The sequence below is a fragment of the Pungitius pungitius genome, chromosome 3 (genome assembly GCF_949316345.1).
Source record: "Pungitius pungitius chromosome 3, fPunPun2.1, whole genome shotgun sequence".
Taxonomy (NCBI): domain Eukaryota; kingdom Metazoa; phylum Chordata; class Actinopteri; order Perciformes; family Gasterosteidae; genus Pungitius; species Pungitius pungitius.
The window spans coordinates 6,205,410-6,227,361 of record NC_084902.1 but is presented as its reverse complement, the minus strand read 5'-3'; the positions used below and the strand labels follow the sequence as shown (position 1 = coordinate 6,227,361).

At 42.6% G+C, this 21,952-nt stretch overlaps 1 protein-coding gene across 4 annotated transcripts in view; it reads left to right on the top strand.

Annotated features, from left to right (window-relative positions):
- Positions 1-21,952, top strand: part of LOC119209412 (arf-GAP with Rho-GAP domain, ANK repeat and PH domain-containing protein 1-like) — a 35,686-nt gene that overhangs the window by 2,277 nt on the left and 11,457 nt on the right. For 3 of the 4 annotated variants that reach the window (XM_037458763.2, XM_037458754.2, XM_062561120.1), the window contains exons 2-19: positions 2,047-3,199; positions 6,818-7,029; positions 7,986-8,074; positions 8,155-8,237; positions 9,809-9,961; positions 10,567-10,636; positions 11,142-11,262; positions 11,417-11,601; positions 11,858-11,964; positions 12,878-13,077; positions 13,252-13,337; positions 13,880-14,062; positions 19,450-19,624; positions 19,803-19,937; positions 20,055-20,190; positions 20,421-20,523; positions 21,208-21,400; positions 21,767-21,812. In XM_037458763.2, the coding sequence (XP_037314660.2) occupies positions 2,121-3,199; positions 6,818-7,029; positions 7,986-8,074; positions 8,155-8,237; positions 9,809-9,961; positions 10,567-10,636; positions 11,142-11,262; positions 11,417-11,601; positions 11,858-11,964; positions 12,878-13,077; positions 13,252-13,337; positions 13,880-14,062; positions 19,450-19,624; positions 19,803-19,937; positions 20,055-20,190; positions 20,421-20,523; positions 21,208-21,400; positions 21,767-21,812 (3,356 nt within the window). In that variant the 5' untranslated portion in view covers positions 2,047-2,120. Of the gene's footprint in view, positions 1-2,046; positions 3,200-4,326; positions 4,456-6,817; positions 7,030-7,985; positions 8,075-8,154; positions 8,238-9,808; positions 9,962-10,566; positions 10,637-11,141; positions 11,263-11,416; positions 11,602-11,857; positions 11,965-12,877; positions 13,078-13,251; positions 13,338-13,879; positions 14,063-19,449; positions 19,625-19,802; positions 19,938-20,054; positions 20,191-20,420; positions 20,524-21,207; positions 21,401-21,766; positions 21,813-21,952 lie in introns of those variants that run through there. The other variant, XM_062561121.1, reaches the window with a different exon arrangement.

Below are 21,952 nucleotides of genomic sequence, written 5' to 3'. Positions count from 1 at the left end.
GGCAACAGACTGCCCCATTGTGAAGGCAGCACAGAGACCCTGTTATTGGCGGCTTTCTAAGTGGGAGGAGGGAGAGCAAAGAAAGCTAGAAAGGGTGGAGAGATACATTTACTGAAATGTGCAGACAGCAAAATGCTAGTTGACGAACAGGAAACTGAATAAAAGCTCAGGAAAAAACAACTTTGCAGGGGATGAACAAATAAACCAAATATACCAAATGTGTGAAGCACCCACAGTTTTCTGTAAATCTTTGTGTTCAGGAGGAAACATAAGTGGATATCAGCAGTGAAGGGAATGTTTACATTTTTGAAAATTTTCTTGTTTGACCGCCAGTTGAAGAGTTTAATAACCGTTATATCCCTCTCTCCGAGTACAGAGGTAAAAACAAAAGCAGGATTCATAGTTCACTGCCAATGGATGTTGACCATTCCCATTTTTCTTTGGAACAGAGGAGCTTAAAGCAATGACGATGACCTTCCACTTTTGTTTCCATCCAAGTGAAGTTTTTTGCTTGACAGAGACCAAAACAAAAGGAGTGTTTGTTGGCTGTTTTGCCAACAAACACTCACATATTTCTGCATCTGTATTAACTGCTATGCAGAAGACACACATTCGTGCTCAGTATAGTTCTTTGGGTTCTCTACACGATTGCTTTATTCGATCGAAAAACAAGTCCTTTGCAACAAATTTCAATGTTCTCAAAGTTTTCATCACCTGAAAATATTCTGTGAGTAAACGACTTCTTAGAGGTTATTTATGTTTTCACACCTTGGCTCGTGCAGCCACCTCTTCATTAGCCTTTACCAAGAAGGTGTTGTATGTGGGCGTGTGAGGGTAGGTGTTCAATGTATTATCTTGCCTAACGCACCAATTCATGGTATCTGTGAGTTAAGTTCCTCAATTCAAATAGAGGAAGTGCATTTGATCAAGATTCGCCATGTCCTTGTGCTCTGTGGTCTCTGACCTGTCAGAGGAAGCGTTTGACAGGAAATGAAATGGCTCCACTCAGACTGGTGATGCCGGCTGTTTGCTAATCAAGTGAGACTCTGCTACAAAACTTAACGCAGATCTCACAAATTCTAAAAGATATCCCAAAAGTATTAGAAAACCATAACCTTGAATGGATGGTGCATTCAGGGAGCTCCAATGGAAAGAGATGGAGAAGCTAGACTTGAATCGACCTCTGCAGCATTCAAATGTGTGTTGAGAGGTGATGAGAAGTGAGGGCGTCAGCGTGGACGTGCTGTGTGTGTCAATACGTGCTGTGTCAATTCCACACTGCTCCCATACTGCTGTGCTGTGTGACAGTGCTACAGTACTCGCTGTGTGTTGGCAGCTCAAAACAAATAATATATTTAACCATGTTATAATAATAATAAAGATTTGTGTTTGTATGCTTTACTCTGTGATTAGTTAGATTTTTAGGAAACATTAAATATGGTAATACACATCAGTGCTTATTAAAATGACTTGTTCCTATGAGATCTCACTGCTGAGGCATTAGTGCAACTTCCTTTTGTTACTGAGGTAGTCAGCTGACCTGTTTTCTTTACACACAACTTTGACAGTTGATCTTTATTATCAAAGGAGCAATACATGACACCGTCAAAATCCCCACCCCCCCACCGCCGTTTGCCAGATTACTAGCCTTGCACTTTTGCACCACAAAATATTTCCCAATGCATAATTTCTAGTGCAGTTTGTAGCAAGTATTTTTGTTATCTGGTCTGTGAGCCAAAGATCCCCCCTCCCCCCTCCTCCCACCTTCCTGAAGCCACAACCTAACTCTACCTTAATTTGATCTCAACTGCACACCAATAAGGTTTCGCAAAACTTCACCTTACATGTTTTGCAATGCTATCACAGTCACAGACAGGCAAAATATCCAAACAGCCCTCTGCAGTTCTCCGGGGCTACATTTTCCCACGTTGACTCACACACACAAACTCACATTATGAGTCAACTTGCGTTGTCGTGGCTGCTGAGAATTTTGTTTAGACCTTACAGATGCTTTTCATTAAATGCTGTGCTTTGTCTCTTACACAGGTTGTGTAAGCCATGATCTGAGGTGTTAAAGTCTACGTGATCCCGTGTGGACGACGCAGACGTGCCCTACCTACATGCCACACTCACACACATCAGCCATGTCTCAGTCTGAGCCCCGTGCGACTGTGGGGGACTGGTTGTGTGTCCTCCGCCTGGAGCAGTATTCGGAGGCATTTCGGACTGCTGGGCTGGCAACATTCCGACAATGTCGCAACCTCACACCAGATCAGCTGGAGCAGATGGGCATCACTCTGCCGGGTCACCGGAGGCGCATCCTGGCCAGCCTGAGCAAAACAAATGGTAACGGCAACACAGAATCTCATACATACTCTCACTCCGTAGAGTCAGAGAGGGATCAGAGACTGGAGGAGACTGGACACGCCATGGTGTTACAGAGAGAGTGGCCAGTGCCTGTCCCAGAGGAAGAAAAACCCGTTGTTAAGGAAAGGGAGAAACGAGATGGGGAATCATTGAGACCGGTGCCCAGGGAGAGAGAGAAACCCGTCCCCAGGGCGAGACAAGTGGCCAGGATGAAAGAGGAAAGTGGAGAAGGGGGAGAGAGGAAGCCCGTTCCTGGACAAAGACGAACAGCAGCTCGAGAAGTAAAAGAGGAAGAGCCGTATGGAGGCATGGATGGAGAGAGGGAGAAGCCTGTGCCCAAAGAAAGGACTAGGTTTCGCCCCAGTGCTGCCGTGGCCTGTGACCTAAGCCCAGCCGTCTCTCCAACCTCAGATGCCTCTTTGCCCCCCGTCCCTCCGCGAAGCATCCCCAACTGTCCGCCGCAGCGCTTCACCGCCCCCCCCTGCCCCTCACCCCCTAGCCGAACGCCCGCCGCCCTCAAACCGGACACGCATGCGGTTGAAGCAAAGGATGGACCGGGCAGATCCCAGAGTTCCGCCCCCACCGCTACGCTCACCCCCACTCCTACGCTCACCCCCACACATGCACCCCTCCACCTTGCCGACGTCCTCCCGACTCAAACTCGGCCTCAGACATTGGCTATTCAGCCACCTGCCCATGACTTGGGGGGTAATGGTAACAGATTATCTTCATCCGTCTCCCCCAGTGCTTCCCACAACAATGATATAAATGCTCCACCTCTCCCACCCAAAGCAGGGGCGGTACCTAAAGGCCCTCCACCAATCCCACACCGGTAAGACTGCTATTGTTTAATGGATTGTGGATGCAGCTTTTTTGTGGATCTAAAACAATTCTTCTTTCCCTTCTGAGATAACCTCTACCGATACGTGATATGATATAAAAGCAGAACAAAACAGAATAACGTTTATTCTCGTTAACCTTCTGGCCTTTCTGCTTCAACAGAACAAGCTTCAGGAGTTTTAAGAGCATATTTGGGAATATGCTGTTTCCCTGAATCCGTGAGGTCGCTGTATTGGAGGCAAAACGTCCAGACACATGTTTGATTGTGTTGAGTTATATGTAATTAAGCAACAGTCTCTTTTTAGAGGATTGTGCCGCCACCTATTGGACGAGTTGAAAAAATGCAACTGTTCTTAAATTTAAAAGCAAAAATGTTATTGCCGACTTTTAAGCACTTCCTGAAATCGAAACATAGACACTTCCTGAAACTAAAAGGCCAAAGCAAATTGAGTTACAGAGTGTACCTAAAGCTCAGAGGCCTGTTGAGTACGGAAAACTTGTTGAGGTTTCCTCTGAGAGAGAATTGAACCGTGAAGCTGTAGTTTGTTTTGTGGTGGCTTTACTACATGTCTAGGTTTTTTCAGAGGCTTTGTGACGGTTATGTCTCATAAAAATGCTCTACTAACACATTTTATACAATACCCATTTCTTTTGCGGTTTTTCAATGATTACACAAGATCTTTTTGTTTGTTACTTGTTTGCTCTTTGTGCACATTGATGCATTTGCAAAATGTGGGTTCACTTTATAAGAGCACACTATCCTTCCACAAGTTGCACTGATGGGACCCTGACTTATTATATGTCTGTTTGTTTACTTCCTGGTCATGGTGGCCTATGACAGATTAGAAGCTCTTTCATTTTTAGGCCTTAAAGTACTATGAGCACTGCAATATATGCACATTTGCGCTGCCCATTTTCCTTCTGTATTGTAAGGGGAAACAATCTAACAACTAAGAGCTTCTGAGAGATTCACAAGGAGATGATACAGATAAATTAAGATCGAGAAAGGGATTAAAGTGATTTGTTACCAGGAACTGGCGACACACTAGTTGTAGCCCCGACCAACACTCATTCACATGCTCACTTATTTCCTTGTGTGCATGCTTCATTGCCACCTCCCATCTTGAGTTGAGTGGTCATTTCCTCCTCAACTCCCCCACATCCCTTCTTCTACCGATGCGTTTTTTGTTGTGTTAAAGATTGTTGTATTGCCATGAAAGGGGAGTCTGTCTGAACGTGTTGCTACAGGTAAGCTCGTCACTAATGACTTCTCTACTTTTCTCGTCTCATTCGGTAGTTGTTTTCTGGCATGGGCTCTCACCTTCTAAAACTCCTCCTCACTCTGTTCTGTGGCAGCGTTGCAAACAAGAAAGCCTTCCTTAATTGCAGTGTTCAGGTTTTATTTTCCAAAAATACAAAACCAAGTTCTGTTCATACAAGCTGTGTCCCGTTTTATTGGTGTGAGTCGTCAGTTTAAACTTGAACACAGTCGGAGAGTTGCATGTTTTGATGATCCTGTGCGAGGATTTGTGGGGTTATTCACGGACTTGCGTTCAGTGTACTCACTGCTATTGTTGTACCGGTGAGCCTATGGTATAGAAAAAATGTTTTCTTGCAAAGACATACCTCGCATGTTTGGCTGTCGTGAAACTGGTGACAGACAAACAACGGTGCCGTTAGCCTGAGTGTGGGCTCTCGCTACCAGCAACAACACAGACTGTTTCATACAGAGGTTTACATAGGAACACCAGGTTGTGTGTCACCCACAGTGTACAATAGCTGGCTGCTGGTCTACATTTAGTTTTGTATTTTAGTTTTAGTAAAACAGGCAGCGAGGTCATGCAATTCTAGAATACATTCATTTGTCAAAACAACAAAGTTGTAAACCTAGGGGAAACACAGACTTTACAAAGTATGCTTTACGGTTAACTGGTTACTTTCTGCATGTTCTATTCCTGCGCTCTGTTTAATAATAAACCAAAAAATAATACACAATGACAGGAAACTGACCCATTGAAACAGTTAAACAGTTCCGCCTTTTACTCAGAAGAAGAGTGCGGAGAGAGGGGCCTGCTAGCTGGACACTATAATTAGCCTTCTCTCTGCTACCAGTAGATGACAGAAGGCTGATGAAACAATCACGGCTCCTTTTACTCCCACACTGAGCTCATGTGAACTTATTTGTACACGTTGTCCCCATCAGCTGACAATAAGCTACACGACTTTAGGAGGGGTGAGGGGGTGCGTGGTATTAGTCGGCCAAAGCCAACCGGAGGGTATTAGTCAGGAAAACAACGGTTTGGTTGAGCGGGGGGTCGGGGCCGGGTTTGGGGGAGGGGGGGTGTGGCGCCCTCCTCTTATAATGGTAGGGGAAACACTGAAAGTAAAAACTAATCTTGAATGGGTACATTGTATAAATGTACCGATGTATGCCGACAGTGAATATATATTTACATGTCACTTTGTTTCCAAAGCGGTCTTCAGTTTAGAGTGTTTGGTCTTAAGTGTAATGTGGTATGTGACTTTCTGTTTGGCCTTTTTATCAGGAAAAAAAGAGGTAGGAATAAAGAGGAACTTTCACAATGCTTTATGGGTAGAAACCAGGCCTGTGTGCTCATTTGTGACTTTCCCGTCAGCCGGGAAATAGTGTATATATACTGCTCAACATTGTATGAATGGATTCATTCGACAATTTTTAGTCTCTGATGTTTTGATGACTAACAAAAAAAAAATATTTATCATCTAATAGCTAGTAGACTTTACTAATACAACATTTTAAATCATGACAGTTTGTGACATTTTGGCCATTATGTTTAACTCTAGTTCATAAGGTCAACAATCTAAATATTTGCCTCGCTGGGCAGTTCAACATCCTTTTGCTCATAAGCAGCCTAACAGTAGGCAACAACTTACAAAAACCCTCTTGTGAAGAAAATGTGGAAAACACATTGTGTTATTATTCAGGCAAATATTACAATTGCACAATAAATGCAGTTGGACCAGTTTGCAGTGTTCTAAATTGTTGGCTGAAGTGTTACCGTTGGAATGTTTTCTTTACAGTGTGTGTACAAATGGTCTACCTGCACATCTCTACGACGTGTGTGTGTGTGTGTGTGTCTGTGTGTGTGTGTGTGTGTGTGTGTGTGAGAGAGAGAGAGAGAGAGATAGCCTAGAGGTATGCCGCATTGACTAAGAAATATAATCTTGAAGGGTGAGTCGGGTTCAGGCTGGTTACATAGCCCCAAAGGAGGGAGAGAGAGACATAGACAGAGACAATCAGACGCTCAGCAGAGCAGAGGGACACTAGGATACATTCTTACACCACAGAAGAGGACAAAGCAGCAGTAATATAGTGAACTGAATCAGGTTACCATGGGGATTATTTTTGTGGCATGATGTTCCTGGGGAGTTATTACTTCTTCTTCTACTTATTTACAGGAGAAAATCTCAAACTCTTTGTGGTTTTCACCATGGAAAAGACAAGACGGGAGGAGGGTCAAAGAGAGAAAGCAGTTTCTTGCCCAAGAGGATGCACAGAATTAGCCTTCTGCAGGGATTTTTCAATCTCCAAAAACCTCTAGTGACCTGTCCTGTGCCCCTCTATCCACAGCTCTCCTCCCACAAAGAGGGTCAGGGATGAGATGCAGAAAGACCCAAGTCCACTGGTCCCTCCTCGCATCCGGAAACCCCAAACTCTAGAAGACCCACCTTGGCAAGCTGACCTTCAACCAGACCTTCAGTCAGATTTCCAGCCAGACCTTCAGCCGGACCTTCAGCCGGCCCTGCTTGCGAGGAGAGTCATTCAACCTCCCACAGAGTCCAGTGAGTGGTACAATTAATATAGGAATTTTAAGGGGAGCTTTTTATCCTTTAATTGTGGTAGACCACAAATCCTATTTTAATACAGGGAATAGGTCATTTTGAACCATGGCTCTCAAAGTGAAAGTAGCTTTCTCACTGTGATTATTCATGTCATGTAAATGTTACTTAAAGAGAGCTTTGAAAATGTTAACAATCTTGTTTACAATAAACACTGGAGCCAACAACACTGCCGCTTCAAATCCCTGCCTTATTCAAGATATCACTTGAAGACAAAATACTTCCTTTTCTGTGGAGATTTTGATGTAGGCCAAGCTCTGATGGACTTGAACATTGTCCTCCACTTTTTCTATGTTAACGTGGTGTCCGTCACAATATTTAGCTATTTTGCCATTTCTTTTTCAACTCGATATGTTTGACTTATTTAGCATTTCACCGATAATATGATTTGCTTAAAACTTAATTTAGTCACACTGCCTTAAAAGTCTAGTTGTTGTGAGGGAGGGAGAGTCCAACCACACAAACGCTCTGGTATTTGCCACAGTTTCTGTCGTCCTCCTCAGACCTTTTTAGTTTCTGTGTTCATGGATTAAAACCGATAACACTCACACCAACAATCAGATAACTTGAGTAACTAGAACTGCTGCTATTTACTGAAACTTTCATCTGCTCTATCAGTGTACGGCAGCATTTTTCAGAAGCCAAACCCCAGAAAACAGAATGTAATGTTGGACATCTGTGGGTAGCACCGTACTTAGATCAAGTTATTTTTCCAATATTTGGTGGCTTTATTTGATTCAGTACATCGGTCCTGCCAGTTGCATTCAGTACGATTTCGGTACGAACCAGCAGATATCTTACAATCAAATAAATACTTAGACTAAACTTATTAACTAATCAAGACTAACTGAAGCAACACAACGTTTGTTCTCACCTTCCACCCTGCTTCCCCTTCTCAGGGTTGGATTCACTCATTGATTGTTCTGATGACTACGAGGATTCAGACTTGTTTTACCCAGGGACTCATCGAATAAGCCCCCAGGACAGGGTAAGTGAGAGCGTGCCCTCGGTGCCACTCTTCTACCTCTTCTTGTCCCCACAATGAATGACGACCATATCCTCCAATAGGAAATGTCCCTGCAAGTGCCTGTCAGGGCAAAAGTACACCGCAGTTCTTTGTACAGTGACGACGAGCATTTGGATGATGATGAGTGAGTATCAACACAAATGATTAATGTAACCCAATCATAATTAGACTGAACAACAAATCAGCATCAAGTTTTCAGTCAGTACATCAATAAATCGTGGTGATCAGGGGTCCGTTTCCAGAAGCGCGTTTAGTGGAAACTCAGAGTTTGTTAAACCTGAGATGAGGGAAACTCTGGGTCTGTTTCAGAAAGAGAGGTAACTAAACCTCAGGGTCAGTCACTATGGTAACTGAGCCTCTCAACCTAACCTGGTCAGGAGCAGGTTTTCTTCAAGAAACCTCAAGTTTCCTTCACAGTCTCCTCCCTCTGACCAGCATTCAGCCAATGACACAGCGCTCTTTCATTTCCTCATTTATTCAATTACTCTGTATCAGGCGGATTTTAGCGCAGTTTTCCACATATGAATATGTGGAAATAAGATCTCTGTTACGTTAAAGACTAAAGTTTTTTCTCGAACATGGCATGTCATTTTCTGGACGATCCTGTTGATGAGGAAGTGGTTTTACTTTGAAGGGTGTTAAACGTTGGCAGAGAATATTGAGGCTCTGATTAGATATATTGTCATTTGCAGATAACTACTTGTTTGAACGGTATTGTTTTTCTTCACAGTCCATCAAATATGTCCATAACATCACCTTATATAACTAATGTCACACATCGTGGACATGCTCTCACATCCGAGCACATTCTTGTGTAGTATTACTTTATTTGCAAACAGAAGTTTCCTTTACAACATTGGTGATGCGGAGGATATATAAATATGAGCATGTGTGGTGCATTCTAACATTTTTTATTTTCCCACAGGGAATTAGTAAAACGTATGGATTATGATTAGTGTGTACATTAAATATTAACTGACAACCCTATATTGGAACTTACGCGATGACCCGAGCAGCAGTTTTCTCCCACGCCGTTTCTCTCTCTTTTGCTGCAGTAGCGGTGTTGCTTTTTGTTTTTAACTTGCCCTATGCTTGCATTAATATTTTCAGCTCAATAGGGATGACGTATGTCGACAGATTGTTTGTGGTGGTTGCCATGGTAAATCGTAGTATCATGGCTCCATTCATGCTGCCCTTATACTGTGGTGGAGCACGCGCTCAACTCTTGATTCAACCTAGTCCGAATTGATTGAACCAACTCTAAACAGCTTTTCTGAAACCGAAAACTTTTCCATTTCAGGGTAAATCAACTCAGAGTTTAGGGTTTAAGTTTTTTTAAACCTGCTACTTGTCACGGACCCTAGAACATGGCATGGTTAAGTAATTACTTTTTGTTTTACTATAACTTTATATAAGTTTATATTAGATCACAATACTTGGTATATAGTTATCTGCAATTGTTATCACATGTCTTGCTAGTATAGTTTAGTGTAGGAGTTGACTTGGTTGTCATTGTTCAGTGTAGAATGTGATTATGAATGAATCAGGGAGCTTGCAATAGTGGGAAAACGTCACCTTCTTGACAATTTGTTTCATCCTCAAACGATAATATCTCCATGCAAAATCCCCATACCCCAATTATAATATAAACATATATTTCAGGTTTCTTTGTGTGTTTATTTCTTTGACCCTAAGTCCCAGTCTGTGGGAGGCCGGCAGCGTGGGCAGTCTGCAGGGAAGTGTCTACCTGCCAAACACGGGCCGACTATCAGCGGCCACTAAAGACGACAGCTCCCAGCTTGCTGCTGTCATTAAGATGGGCTGGCTGGACAAGAATCCCCCTCAGGGGTAATGAGTGGCAACGCACACACACACACACTCACACACACACACACACACACACACACACACACACACACACACACACACACACACACACACACACACACACACACACACACACACACACACACACACACACACACACACATAAGGGCTAATTAAAAGGCATCAATACTCAGTGTACATTACAGTGTAATGTTGCATGGTGTATTGACACTAAAAAGGTACTGCTGTACCTGAAAATTAAATACTATACAATATTGCATATTTTTTTAATTGATCAAATAAAAAATCTCAGCTCCCTGTCATGCTGCCTGCACGCATTGACTGCAAAGAGGCGGGGCTTCCCTGTGCGTGACATGGCCATCTTAATCAGATCAGTTTAGAATTTTGTTCAGAACAATCCAAAGACCGCGAGTTATGAAAGCATGAGCTGTCATCAGGCGTGGATATGGTATGGTGGCCAAACATGAAACAGCAATAACAAATCTCATGCTCACAGTGCTCCAAATTACTGCCCAGTAAAGTAATGTAATTTTTTTTTTGATTTACAATAAAAGGAGTTTGTACTCATTTTGAATATTCGTTTGTGTGTATGTTCTCATACCCAGGGCCCTTTATTATCAGCGACGATGGGTGAAGCTGGATGTCGACTACCTGAGATACTTTGACAATGACAAGGTAACAATAAACACATGCAGGAACTTGTGTTCACACAGTTACTGGGAGTCTACATCACAAGAAACAGCCCGCCAAACTCAGTCTGTTCAGTCCACACACACTCCGACTTCCAAAAGGGCAGCACACAGCCGATATGTCATCACAAATTATAGTTTTTAAAAGCTCAAGTGGACTCCATGTGTACCTATTGTATTGAGGTATACATTTTGAATGTCTTTCAACACCATTTTAGTAAGTGGGTTATGTCTTCAGTAAAAGCATTGGGGCCAGTCATTCTGAAAACGTTTGCAACAAATAACAACTACGATGCACAGCAAACATGCGTAGTAAAACGTGACTGTGATGATGTGCGTCACATGTCTGAGTATTATTTTTTTAGGGGTTTAAGTGATGGTACTTCAAAACTTACGTTCTGTTGCATTGAGACAGATTTAGCTGTTTAACCGAGTAGATGTTGCTGTGTGTGTGTGTGTGTTTGTGTGTGTGGTTTTGTTGTCTGTTGTAGGAGGTGTATTCTAAGGGGATCATCTCTACTGCCTTTGTCACTCATGTGACCAGTGTGGGGGAGCTGAAGTTTGAGGTTGTCACAAACAACCGAACATTCATCTTCAGGGCTGAAAGTGAAGGTGAGTCTGTTTCTGTTTGGTCACGTGTTGAAAGATGCATGTCACTGTTCATAAGATACCATGTGCATATGTCTGTTGCATGTACAGTATCCATATATCTGTGTTTGTTTATTTGAACATGTTCATTCATACATGTGTTTGCACATCCACCCAGTCGAGAGAAACGACTGGGTGGATGCATTGCAGGACTGCACCAGGGGGCGCCATCTGCGCAGCACCATGAACCCCTGCTCACCTTTGTCTGCAGAGTTTCAAGGATATCTGGAACTGAGAGGGTTACGCTCCAAACTTTATACTGTTGTGGCCTCAGAAAAAGTCTTCCTTTACAAAAACATTGAGGTGAGAACTTCCTGTGTGTGCAGTTGAGCAGTGGTGAACATCATATAATAGTAGTGGAATCTTTCCAATATTTTTGTGTTGAATGAACTAGAGAGGCCTTAGAATGCATTAGATAAACACTTCAATTTGTAGATTAACTAGTGTTTTTTTCCAGCCTACTCTGCATTATAAAGAACAATGAGGTTATTGTAATGTAGTACTTTACTATAATATTCAAACAAAAATCTGAGCCACTGACGTTTTTTGTTTGTTGCAGGACTATCGTTTAGGAGTGGGCATCACATCCATTGAGATGAATGTTGGCAATGTTAAAGACACAGATCGTCGTGGCTTTGATCTCACCACACCGTACCGCATATTCAGGTACAGCATGTGCACACAAACATGGGACACACGCATACTGACTTTCGGTTCTATTTACAGTAAGCTGAAAAACTCTTGACCTTTTGATCTGGTAACATCTGTAAGCACCCTGTGCATATTTTATGTACTGCACATAGTCTGATTGATTTTTTTTCATGTGCCAAATCGATTTATGTTTCTCCATAAGGATTTAGCAGCATAGATGACCATTCTTCCTGATAATATAATGGCTGAGCGGAACCTTGCTGCCAGAATGTGCAAAGAAAATAAGATCATGTTCCCATACTGAGATCTCCCACCGTCCAGCTATCCATAGCTGGACATCTTTGGAAAATGTGAACAGCCCTTTGTATCTGTGTGAGTGTTTGACGGAGATGTGTGTGTGTGTGTGCACAAGGGTTTTGTTAGTGTAGTGTGTGTGTGTGGTCTTTTGGCTGACAGTGCACTCCGCCTGCAGTGAAAGGGCTCAGCTTGACAGGATGGGGAAATCTGAAAAGACTTGTTTATTTGTACAATAGTTTGACTGTGAGTCATTCTGTGTCTCGGTCTAACTTAGCATTTTTGTAACTCTAATAGCTTAAGAAGTGTGGGAATGTGTGCGCTTTAAGGACGGAGACCGATGTGCTATTTGACAGATGAGAAGAGGAAGGACATGCGATTGTGCGTCAAGACCCAAATCCTTCAATGTGTGTGTATGTGCGCACTTGTTGTTTCCAGTCATTTGATCCAAGTATTTTTAGTAAAGCAAAAGCCGAGTCAAGAGTCTGTACTCAGTGGTCTCATGAGGATGAGAAGACACCCACAGACACACGCAGGGCAAACACAGGCATTCTCACTTCCGTCACTTGGTAGTCCTTATCGTCATCATAATGTCGGCGTTAACAATCCGCCGCGCGTTTATTTCTCTGCGCAGTTTCATCGCCGAATCGGAGCAGCTGCGAGAGCAGTGGGTGGAGGCCATGAGGAACGCCATAGGTGAGGCGCTGTCAAATAGCGAGGTGGCCGAGAGGATCTGGGCGGAGCCTAGCAACAGTCTTTGTGCCGACTGTGAGGCTCCCCAACCGGAATGGGCTGCCATCAACTTGTGCGTGGTGGTCTGCAAGCGGTGCGCAGGTTTGTGTTCAGGGGCTCAGGTTTATATTTATTGAGTTTCATTCGTGTGTGGTGCGCATCCATGTTCAAACATTAGGGAATTTGAATATCTTCTCTTGAACCAATTTTTAAATTGTTGTTAGCAAGTTTTGGAGTATACTTTATCTTCCAAATATGTGTGTGCGGGTGTCCCAGGAGAGCACAGAGGACTGGGTCCTAGCATTTCAAAGGTTCGTAGTCTGAAGATGGACAGGAAAATCTGGACAGAGGAGCTTATACAGGTACACACACACACACACACACACACACACACACACACACCAGAGTTTTTTATTCAGAATAAAAGATCATACAGTTCACAGCAAAAGAACATGTGGTATGCCTACGATGACCCAATTTACTTATTCACTACCAATTCATTTGGCACCTCAGCCAGATAGAGCTGCAGATTAATTCATGCTGAGGTAGGGTTTTTATTTGAGACACTTGTATAACGTAATGCAGTCTAATATATAATAGTCATGTAGTGTAAAGCTCAGAATGTTATGTTTTTGTGAACACTTTGTCAGTGGCTAAATTCAACTATGGTCATTTCTCTGGTAGTGGTGTTGTTTCATTATATTGGTTTACTCAACATACGGGTAGAGTATGTGCCTTGTTTTAAAATAATAAATAAGAATAATGATGCTGAAAATGTTCAGGCAGTCTTGATAAACTTGCACAGTGTGTGTGCTGAGACAATAGTGCACTTCTTAACCTCTAAGCATGCTTGTTGTCCCTCTTGGTGTGGAAATACTCATCCCAAATCATTCCTGTGATGCAGGTGTTTCTGTTGCTGGGCAACGAGCGGGTCAACAGCTTTTGGGCAGCCAACGTCCCGCCAAGTGAAGCTTTGTCGCCCACAAGCTGCAGCGAAGAGAGACGGCGCTTCATCACCAACAAATACCGCCAGGGCAAATACAGGAAGTACCACCCTCTGTACGGAAACCAGAGGGAGCTCAACAATGTGGGTCCACATCACTGTTTTCATCGTTAGCTTTCATTGTTAGCCCAGCATTTGGATTTGATATACACACTAGTCATAGAGATTAAATACACAAAACTACATTGGAAATGCTGTCAGTCAGCAGACCTTGGGAAATAGAGGATTAAGAAGGATTTACAGGCAACTGAGACGGTTGGTTTAGCAATCCGCTAAATTGTCGTGTTTAACCAAAGACGCGTTACTTCATTTATTAATTTGCGTTGGTGAATTTACCAATAGTATCGACTGCTCCCTTTGCATTACAAAACAGTTCCTCCTGGTATTCCATCAGCTGTGTGCATATCACTCAGTGTCACAGTCCTAGATGATCCTCAGTGTTTGGTAAACATACACACTCACTCTAGTGGTGTTAGAGAGTCTTTGGGAAATGTTACAATAAAGTTACGGTCCCTTAAGTAGTAACTGCCTTCTCAGGATGGACTCCCTGTGAACCTGATGTGTCCCTGTCGGGGGTTTTATATTGGGGCTCCGCTGTGTGTCCGCCCCTGCTGGGTGACTCATTAGCTGCTTAACCCACTTACTGCAAACAATGTGGAGTGGGTGAGTGTGTGCGTGAGTGTGTGTGTGTGTGTGTCAAATTTAGCACCTGACTGAGCTCTATTTTCCCTCCCCCAAGCGGTCAAGCTTGTGTGAGACTTAGTCACTGTGTTTTGGATATGCAGAAGAAGATAGAGGAAGTTGTATTATGGGCATGGACACTATTGACTTCTTCTTTTGGTGTAAAGCATTTTTGTTCAGCCACCAGTCGTGCCCTCATTTAGTCCTTCTCCCGGATGGCTTTCTCTATTTTCCTGTTTCTACACGTCTTTCTGTCGTGACAATTTCTCAACTCAGAACGTTCCCTCGTTTTCAACAGATGCTGCTCTACCTGTTCTTTTGGATTCTAATGCTCGAAGTTCCTTAAATCTGCGTTGTTACACCGTCCACAGGGACTGTGCTTTGGTTAGTGTCAAGCATGCATTTATGGAATGAGCCTTTTACAACAGCGCGGTGTGTGAATGACGTGTCCCATGTGAGCGATGCCGTCTCTGGCTCACGTTCAACTTTGATTCTCAAGTCCTGCCTTTCTAGGCTCTCTTGTGGTTGTTTTTTGTTCTTTTTGAATGTGACATCATTACACACTGCTTCAGCTGGAATGTGCCTTAACTCCGCCTCCTCCCTCCCCCCCTCCTCATTGTTTGCTGCAACTGCACACGAAAGTTAATCTCTTCCCTCCTGGCTCCTTTTTCCTCATTCGTAAGTTCCCTTAACTTTCTGGCTGACGTCTCTGCCTGCCTGAGTGTCGACTGACATTCAGACAGAGCCAGGAAAGGAACTGAAAACTTTCAAGTAAGGTTGTACTTGTGCTGGTGAGGGGAGGCTGGTGTGAGTGTTGTTTGTCATCTTGTGTTTTTGTAAAATCACTTTTAGGTTAGTTCATGTATAGGAATGCGTGTCAATGGACATTGTATCTCTGACAGTAGGTTATCTCCGTGCAATAAAACGCACACTTGCGTGTCTGTGGGTCTGTTTTGTCTGAATACTTCTGAACTGCTTCTGTGGCTTTACGCCAGAGAGCACATAGAAGTTTTTGTGCGTCTGGTTTTCACTTGGAGTGGGCTGAAATACGTTAACATGCATATTAATGTGTGTGTAGGCATGTTTCTCTGCCTTTTTTAAAAAACGTTTTTGCTCTGTGCTGCTCTCTGTCCCTGCTTGTGTGTGTGTGTGTGTGTGTGTGTGTGTGTGTCCATGGGTTTTCTGTGGAATCGGAGCAGACCAATGCGCTCACCTCTGTCAATGGACATCATTGTCTCCCTCACGCGGTCCCCTTTCGCTTTTGTGGCCGCTCTCTTTTGCATTAGGTACTTATTATTGATGCTTTCCATATTCTTTCTTTCATTCATTAGTTGGGATTTGCATCATCCTGCAGACACAGTGTTTTACATGTTTTGATGAAATATGTGTTGGAGAAAATGTTTCATGAGAACTCAACCTTTTGATTGATATGTCAAATTTCTAAAATAGTTTTGTTGTTTGCGGGGGTGGCAGTTATTCACCAGAGAGCGAAGGGTTGGCAGAAAGTATATGTCCAACGCCTGTTCATTTATGGACAGTTGTGTGCAGCTTGTTTTCATACATCTTCTGCATGTGTTGTGATGCATGCAAAGCAAAGCTGTCTGCCTAGGATTCTGAAACCCATCCGCCATTAATGTCGCGAGTATGAGTTAATATCCCAACCAATGACTGGTCCCAGAGCTTCTGTTTATGGAGCTATGATGACGTCATGCCGGTGACAATGCTCATTTTTTATGTGTTATAGCAAACACAGCTGAGAGGCTGTAAGAACTCTTTATGAGCTTGTTTTGGTGATTTTAAGTGTCTTTCTTAGTAGGAAAGATCCATCGCCCCTTTCTTTCTGCACAGTCCCTGCAGGTACTGTACTTGTTTAATTTTTCTTATTTTCTCAGTCACAATGGAGTTTTTAGGTCATGAATCATTTTCAATTGTACAGGGAGATGGGATCTGCTTTCTTTTTTCTTTTGTCTTTTTCTGTGTCTGTTTGTCTTCTTGGTTTTCTTTCCCCTGCTTTATCAGTGCGGCTTTTTACCTCTACCTCCATCTCTCTGTATACTGATCCTGGTGAGGTAATAACAGAACATATGGGAATAACTCTTTCTCATCTGGATTTAATGTGGACGTGCATACACACAATGTATTAATGTGTATTTTTGGTAGTACATGGAGGTCTGAGTGTGTAATATTTTCAGTTTGTAGCCAAGTGCAATTAGCCTATAATCAATGTAACCCACTTAAATGCTTTCATCTTCCTTTCACAATATTTTCTTTTTACTGTTCCTTGCATCTCTTTCTTTTCCTCCATTTCTGTCCAATATAACTGGAAGGCCAGATGGAGGCTTGTGTTTTCAGACACACCCAGATAAAATCTCTCTTGGGAGATTCGGTAAGATTCTTGAACTCCCTTCTCTTCTCTCTTTTTTTCTTTGACTGTGTGTGTGTGTGTGTCTGTTTGTTATTCTAGTACTCCCTGTTTCATAGGCAGCAGATGTTGGAGGGCGTGAGGTCTTCCAACACAGATTTTCCTCCTTGTGGTTGTTCTGATTGGGGCAATTGTCTTAGTCAGAAGGCACACGGTAGGCTATTGATTCATCACAGGACACTGACCTACATGCAACAGTCTGCAGGGATAGGGGATGAAATACAAGTAACATCTTTTATGTAGCCTCCAGTGACATAAATTAAGCTAAGATGTCTTTATTTTTAGTTTACACTTTTTCCAAATTTGAGGCAGAAAAAGCCCAATCGACAACATACGGTTAGTTCATTCTTGTGGGGAAAAAGTTTGCAGGAAAGTGAAGCACAAAAAAGTATTGCAAAGTGAGTGGAACAATGCAGGAGAGATACACAATGTAGGTTTTTGGCAAAGGAAAAGAAAAAATGTGATGCTGTGTCGAAGTAGAAAAAGGTGGAGACACAAAGTATCGATCGACCGCTCCCCTGCCGCCCCAGGGATCAGCATTCTGCCACGCATGTACTTTCCCACTATTTCATGTGGTAGGTACTCAGACCGAGTTAAGTCTTTTGCACCCTCTCACCTTGGTTGCCTCACTCTTCCACTCAGCTGTGACACACAATCAGCATAATGTCCAATATTAGTAGTATTGGATTGGTGCGTCCCAATCCACACCTATTCCAACACACCTTTTTTCTCTCTTCCTTTCATGCTGCAATATAATGTTTGTGAATACTGTCTAATATGTGATGTAAGTCAATTCATGATTTAGACGAACCTGTTGAAAGAAGACAGATGTTTAATACATTTCAAAAACGTCTTAACTCTCAACATATAATAATTCTTGTTAAAGCCCAGGATGCTTTTTTCTCACGCAAGTGGAAAATCAAAGATTTTGCTATGAACATTAATTACTTTGTGAATCCTTTCAGGAATCAGGAATGAGGAAACGTTTATTGCCATTATATGTTAGACATACATGGAATTTGACTTGGCGGTCGGTGCATGACGGAAGACAGTACAATAATGACAACGTAGTGCAGCAATAAGACATGTGCTTTGCATTTTATGTTAAATCTGTTTTTAACTGTACAGTACACATACGTGGATGGGCACCACTCTGCTGGCCAGCTTGTCATGCAGATGTCTTCACTGCTGTATAAGTCTTTAGTGGGCGTAGAGGCATCTTGTGTAGTTTGTAATTTTTGTTGATTTGCGTGTATGAGAAGAGGAGGGTGTTCTGTCTGTGGGTGGGTGTGGCGGGGGGGGGGGGGGGGGGGGATGGGTGCGTAATCCGGTTTAGTTTCTCAGCTGTAAAAACACTGCATTCTCTTCTCATAACAATCCTTTTCTTGTTTCTCCAAAGACAAATAGTCTTCACCCAACAACTTTGAGTGCATTTCCATCTTCACTTTTGTTTTTTGTAACATGGATTTGTGTTGCACAGGTTGTAATTAGTCTGCTTAGATGAAATAGAAATATTATGAATACCTCAATAGTTCCTTTAGGGAAATATAAAATAAAATACAATTTACAATTCATAATTAAAAGAATAATCTTTAATATCGCATCTGAACCTCTTTAATTGTGCAGCCACACACAAGAGCAGTAAAAGTTATCAGACTGTTCATCTGCTCTTAGATCAGTGTGCACGTGACTGGTTCTCCTTTCTGAAGTGGAGCAAAAGGTTTGCAGGGTCTTACAGACTAATCATTTTAAAATGACTGCAGGCTTCTGTATTATTAAATGTGCATATAGTGGATTCTGAGTGAACTCTGCAATTGGCACAGACCTTAAAAAACTTGAGAACCATATGCAAGTAATTTTTGTCATAATAATAACCCTTACAGGCTCACAGTTTGACCTTGGCTGTTTCTTTCTCAACAAAGCTGACAGTCACGTGACATGATTAAATCCAGGCCAGCTGCTGCACCACCACATTCCAAAAGTTGTCCGTTTAGTGTCTGTCTTGCTCATTTTATCTCCTTTGTTCTCTGCCACACTTTTACTGCGTCTGTCCCTACCACCTTGTTACTTTTCCCCTTCCAGTGCGTGATCCAATAGTAGCAATGATGTGTCTTTATTTTAACATACCAAGTTTAGAGTCACTAGGTTAAGTAATTAAAGTAGGTCAACCTTTAAAGGGTAATCAATCCCCCAAATGTGGTAGTTTGACTTGCTGTAATCCTTTGGTTTAATTTTCTCTGTGCTCAAATGGTGTCTTTACATAAAGTATATTTGACATAGGTCTGATGGGAGCATCCTGTACTCTCTTGAATCCTTTCCCCGAGCAACATTTCACTGTGTCATTTTTATTTTCCCTTCTTCTCCCTAGGCTCTCTGTATAAACGTCCAGTGCAGCGATGTGCTGGAAACGCTGAGCCTGATTTTCTGCGGTGCAGATGTGAATTGTTCAACTGATATGGCCAGTTGGCCCACTGCTCTCTCCCTGGCCAACGCACACTCGCAACCCTTACAGGCCGAGTTAATAAGCCACAATCTCAACACAGGTAGAGCAAGACGCTCCATGTACAAGGAAGCTTTTTTTAATTTGATCCCGTCCAGCAACATTTTTTAACCATGCCATTCCCTGATGTTGTATAACACATCTTTATCAATTATCTTTGGTAAACACACTTCTCCTGAACACAAAAAGAGGACATGACTTATCTGTTGGTTCTTCTGCAGAGTTACCTCGGTCAGAGGTGGATGAAGGCATGGCGGCGATACATTATTCAACTCCGCCTTGTGTTTCTCACAATGGCTTCCTGTTCAAGACGGCATCCATGGCTCGGGCTATTACAGAGCGCAAGAGCAAAGATGGTATTCAACACCACCCAGTTAACACTAACACTTGCTTGGAGTCCTCCTTGTGCTGTAGTTCTACAGAATTAGTCACTACAGTGTCTAATATTGTGCTTTGCTCGTCTGTCCGTGTAGAGTTCAGTCGTCGCTGGTGCACTGTGAATGATGGCACCTTCAGCTACTACGAGAGTGACAAGAACTCCAACCCTAACGGCGCTTTGAAGGCTTCAGACATAGTCTGCTTGGCTGTTGACGTGCCTCAGAGACACGGGTACACAAACGCTCTACACTATCGCTAATAAAATCTGAAATCATATACAGAACCAAGACTGAATCAGTCTTATTTTTCTGTCAGCTGTCCAAGTAAAATATTTGCAATCTATGTGTTCACCATGCAGATAGTTTCTTGTATCTATTTTCTTTATCGCGCTTTCCTTTCCCATATGTCTTTTTTTAATCCCTTTTTTTCACTTCATCATAATCTCTCTTTCTAACACACAGGTTCGATAACACCTTTGAACTTTACTCTGAGTCAGAGCGTCTCTATCTGTTCGGCACCGATGACCCAGACAGCCACAAGGAATGGGTCAAGTCTATTGCCAAGGTAACTACCAAATACCCTTTTCGGGTCTGGAGACACAAGCACAAATCCTGACTTCCTCCTCTGGTGGAGCCTTATAGAGGGAACGTTTTCTGTAGTGAAATTGGAGTGCTCTGGTAAGGGGAAGGTGTGCAGTTTCAGCTATGATGAGATGTAAAATGCCGCCAAAAGGTCATGAGATGGCGAGCTAATGACGACTCACCTCTGTGCCTCTTATTCATTCAGAACAGCATGCTTTGCAGCTGGTGTCATTGTCAGCAGCATGAGTAAGTGCGGCAACTTTCCGCTCTGCGCAAACTGCTGAAAGTCAATGTTGTAAATCGTCACAATCATTTATTTTTACAATAATTGCAGCGAGTTATAGTCAAGTGATGCTGCATCTGAAATTTGAATCAATGAAGATTATGATGAGTTACATCTCCTGGCTGTTTCTGTGTTACTCAGCAACACAAGGAACATCAAGGGCAGGACAGTAGATTGTCCTTCCACACATCTATGGCTCCGGCAAGTCTAGCCACCAAGACAACAACCGCAGTCATTAAAAGACTGTAAAATTCAATTAGTATTATTTTTTTTGTTGGGGTTTTAGTAATGTAGGTGAAGTATTTTGTCTTTACAAAAGAGAAATCAGACAATGATTAATGTGTGGTGTATTGAAAAGCCTTTATGCCCTCTTTTCATTTGCAGACCTTTATCCCGGCCGGTGTAGAGCCGCTACTGAAGTTGGCTTTTGAGCGGATCGGGCGGCTGAAATGTAAAGACGGTTTGAACCTACAAACGTCCAAAGTCGGCTGGTTTGCTCTGGTGGGCTCCACACTTCACGCCTACCTGGAGGACAGCCAGGGAGAGGAGATCCACCTGCGCAAACTGAACGAACTCTGTAAGGGAGTTTTGACGGAGATCCCTAAAACTAAACTACAACTTAGCCATAGTTCCGACACCTTATCTTATATGTCAGGAGAGAGACCTGGCTGGCACCCCAGAAACAATTAACCAAACCAAAAACAATAAAACGGATCTCGACAGACTGTCACAAGATGCACAGACTGTATGTCTAACTGCACTTGTACAGTAATCTGTACACACACGGTGACGAGGGATGATTTACAGAACATAATTTGAATAAAAACCAACATATAAGAGTATGAAACATAGAAGTTTAAAGGACAAACATACTGTGAAGGTTACTTGGTTTAACAGTGTTGCTTTTATGATGGAATTATTCTGTATGTATGTTTTTTTACAGCAATTCAACAAGACAATGAGGTGCTGGTTCTGGTGGAGAAAGGCAGGCAAGGACATATATAGTATAGATTTGTATAGTGCCCTGTAAAGTAATTGGTATCCTTTAAATTGTATTCAGAATCATGTTTGGTCTTATCTAAATGCCAACCCTTTAATTTTTACCCGTTTTTTCTCCACCTTGTTTCCC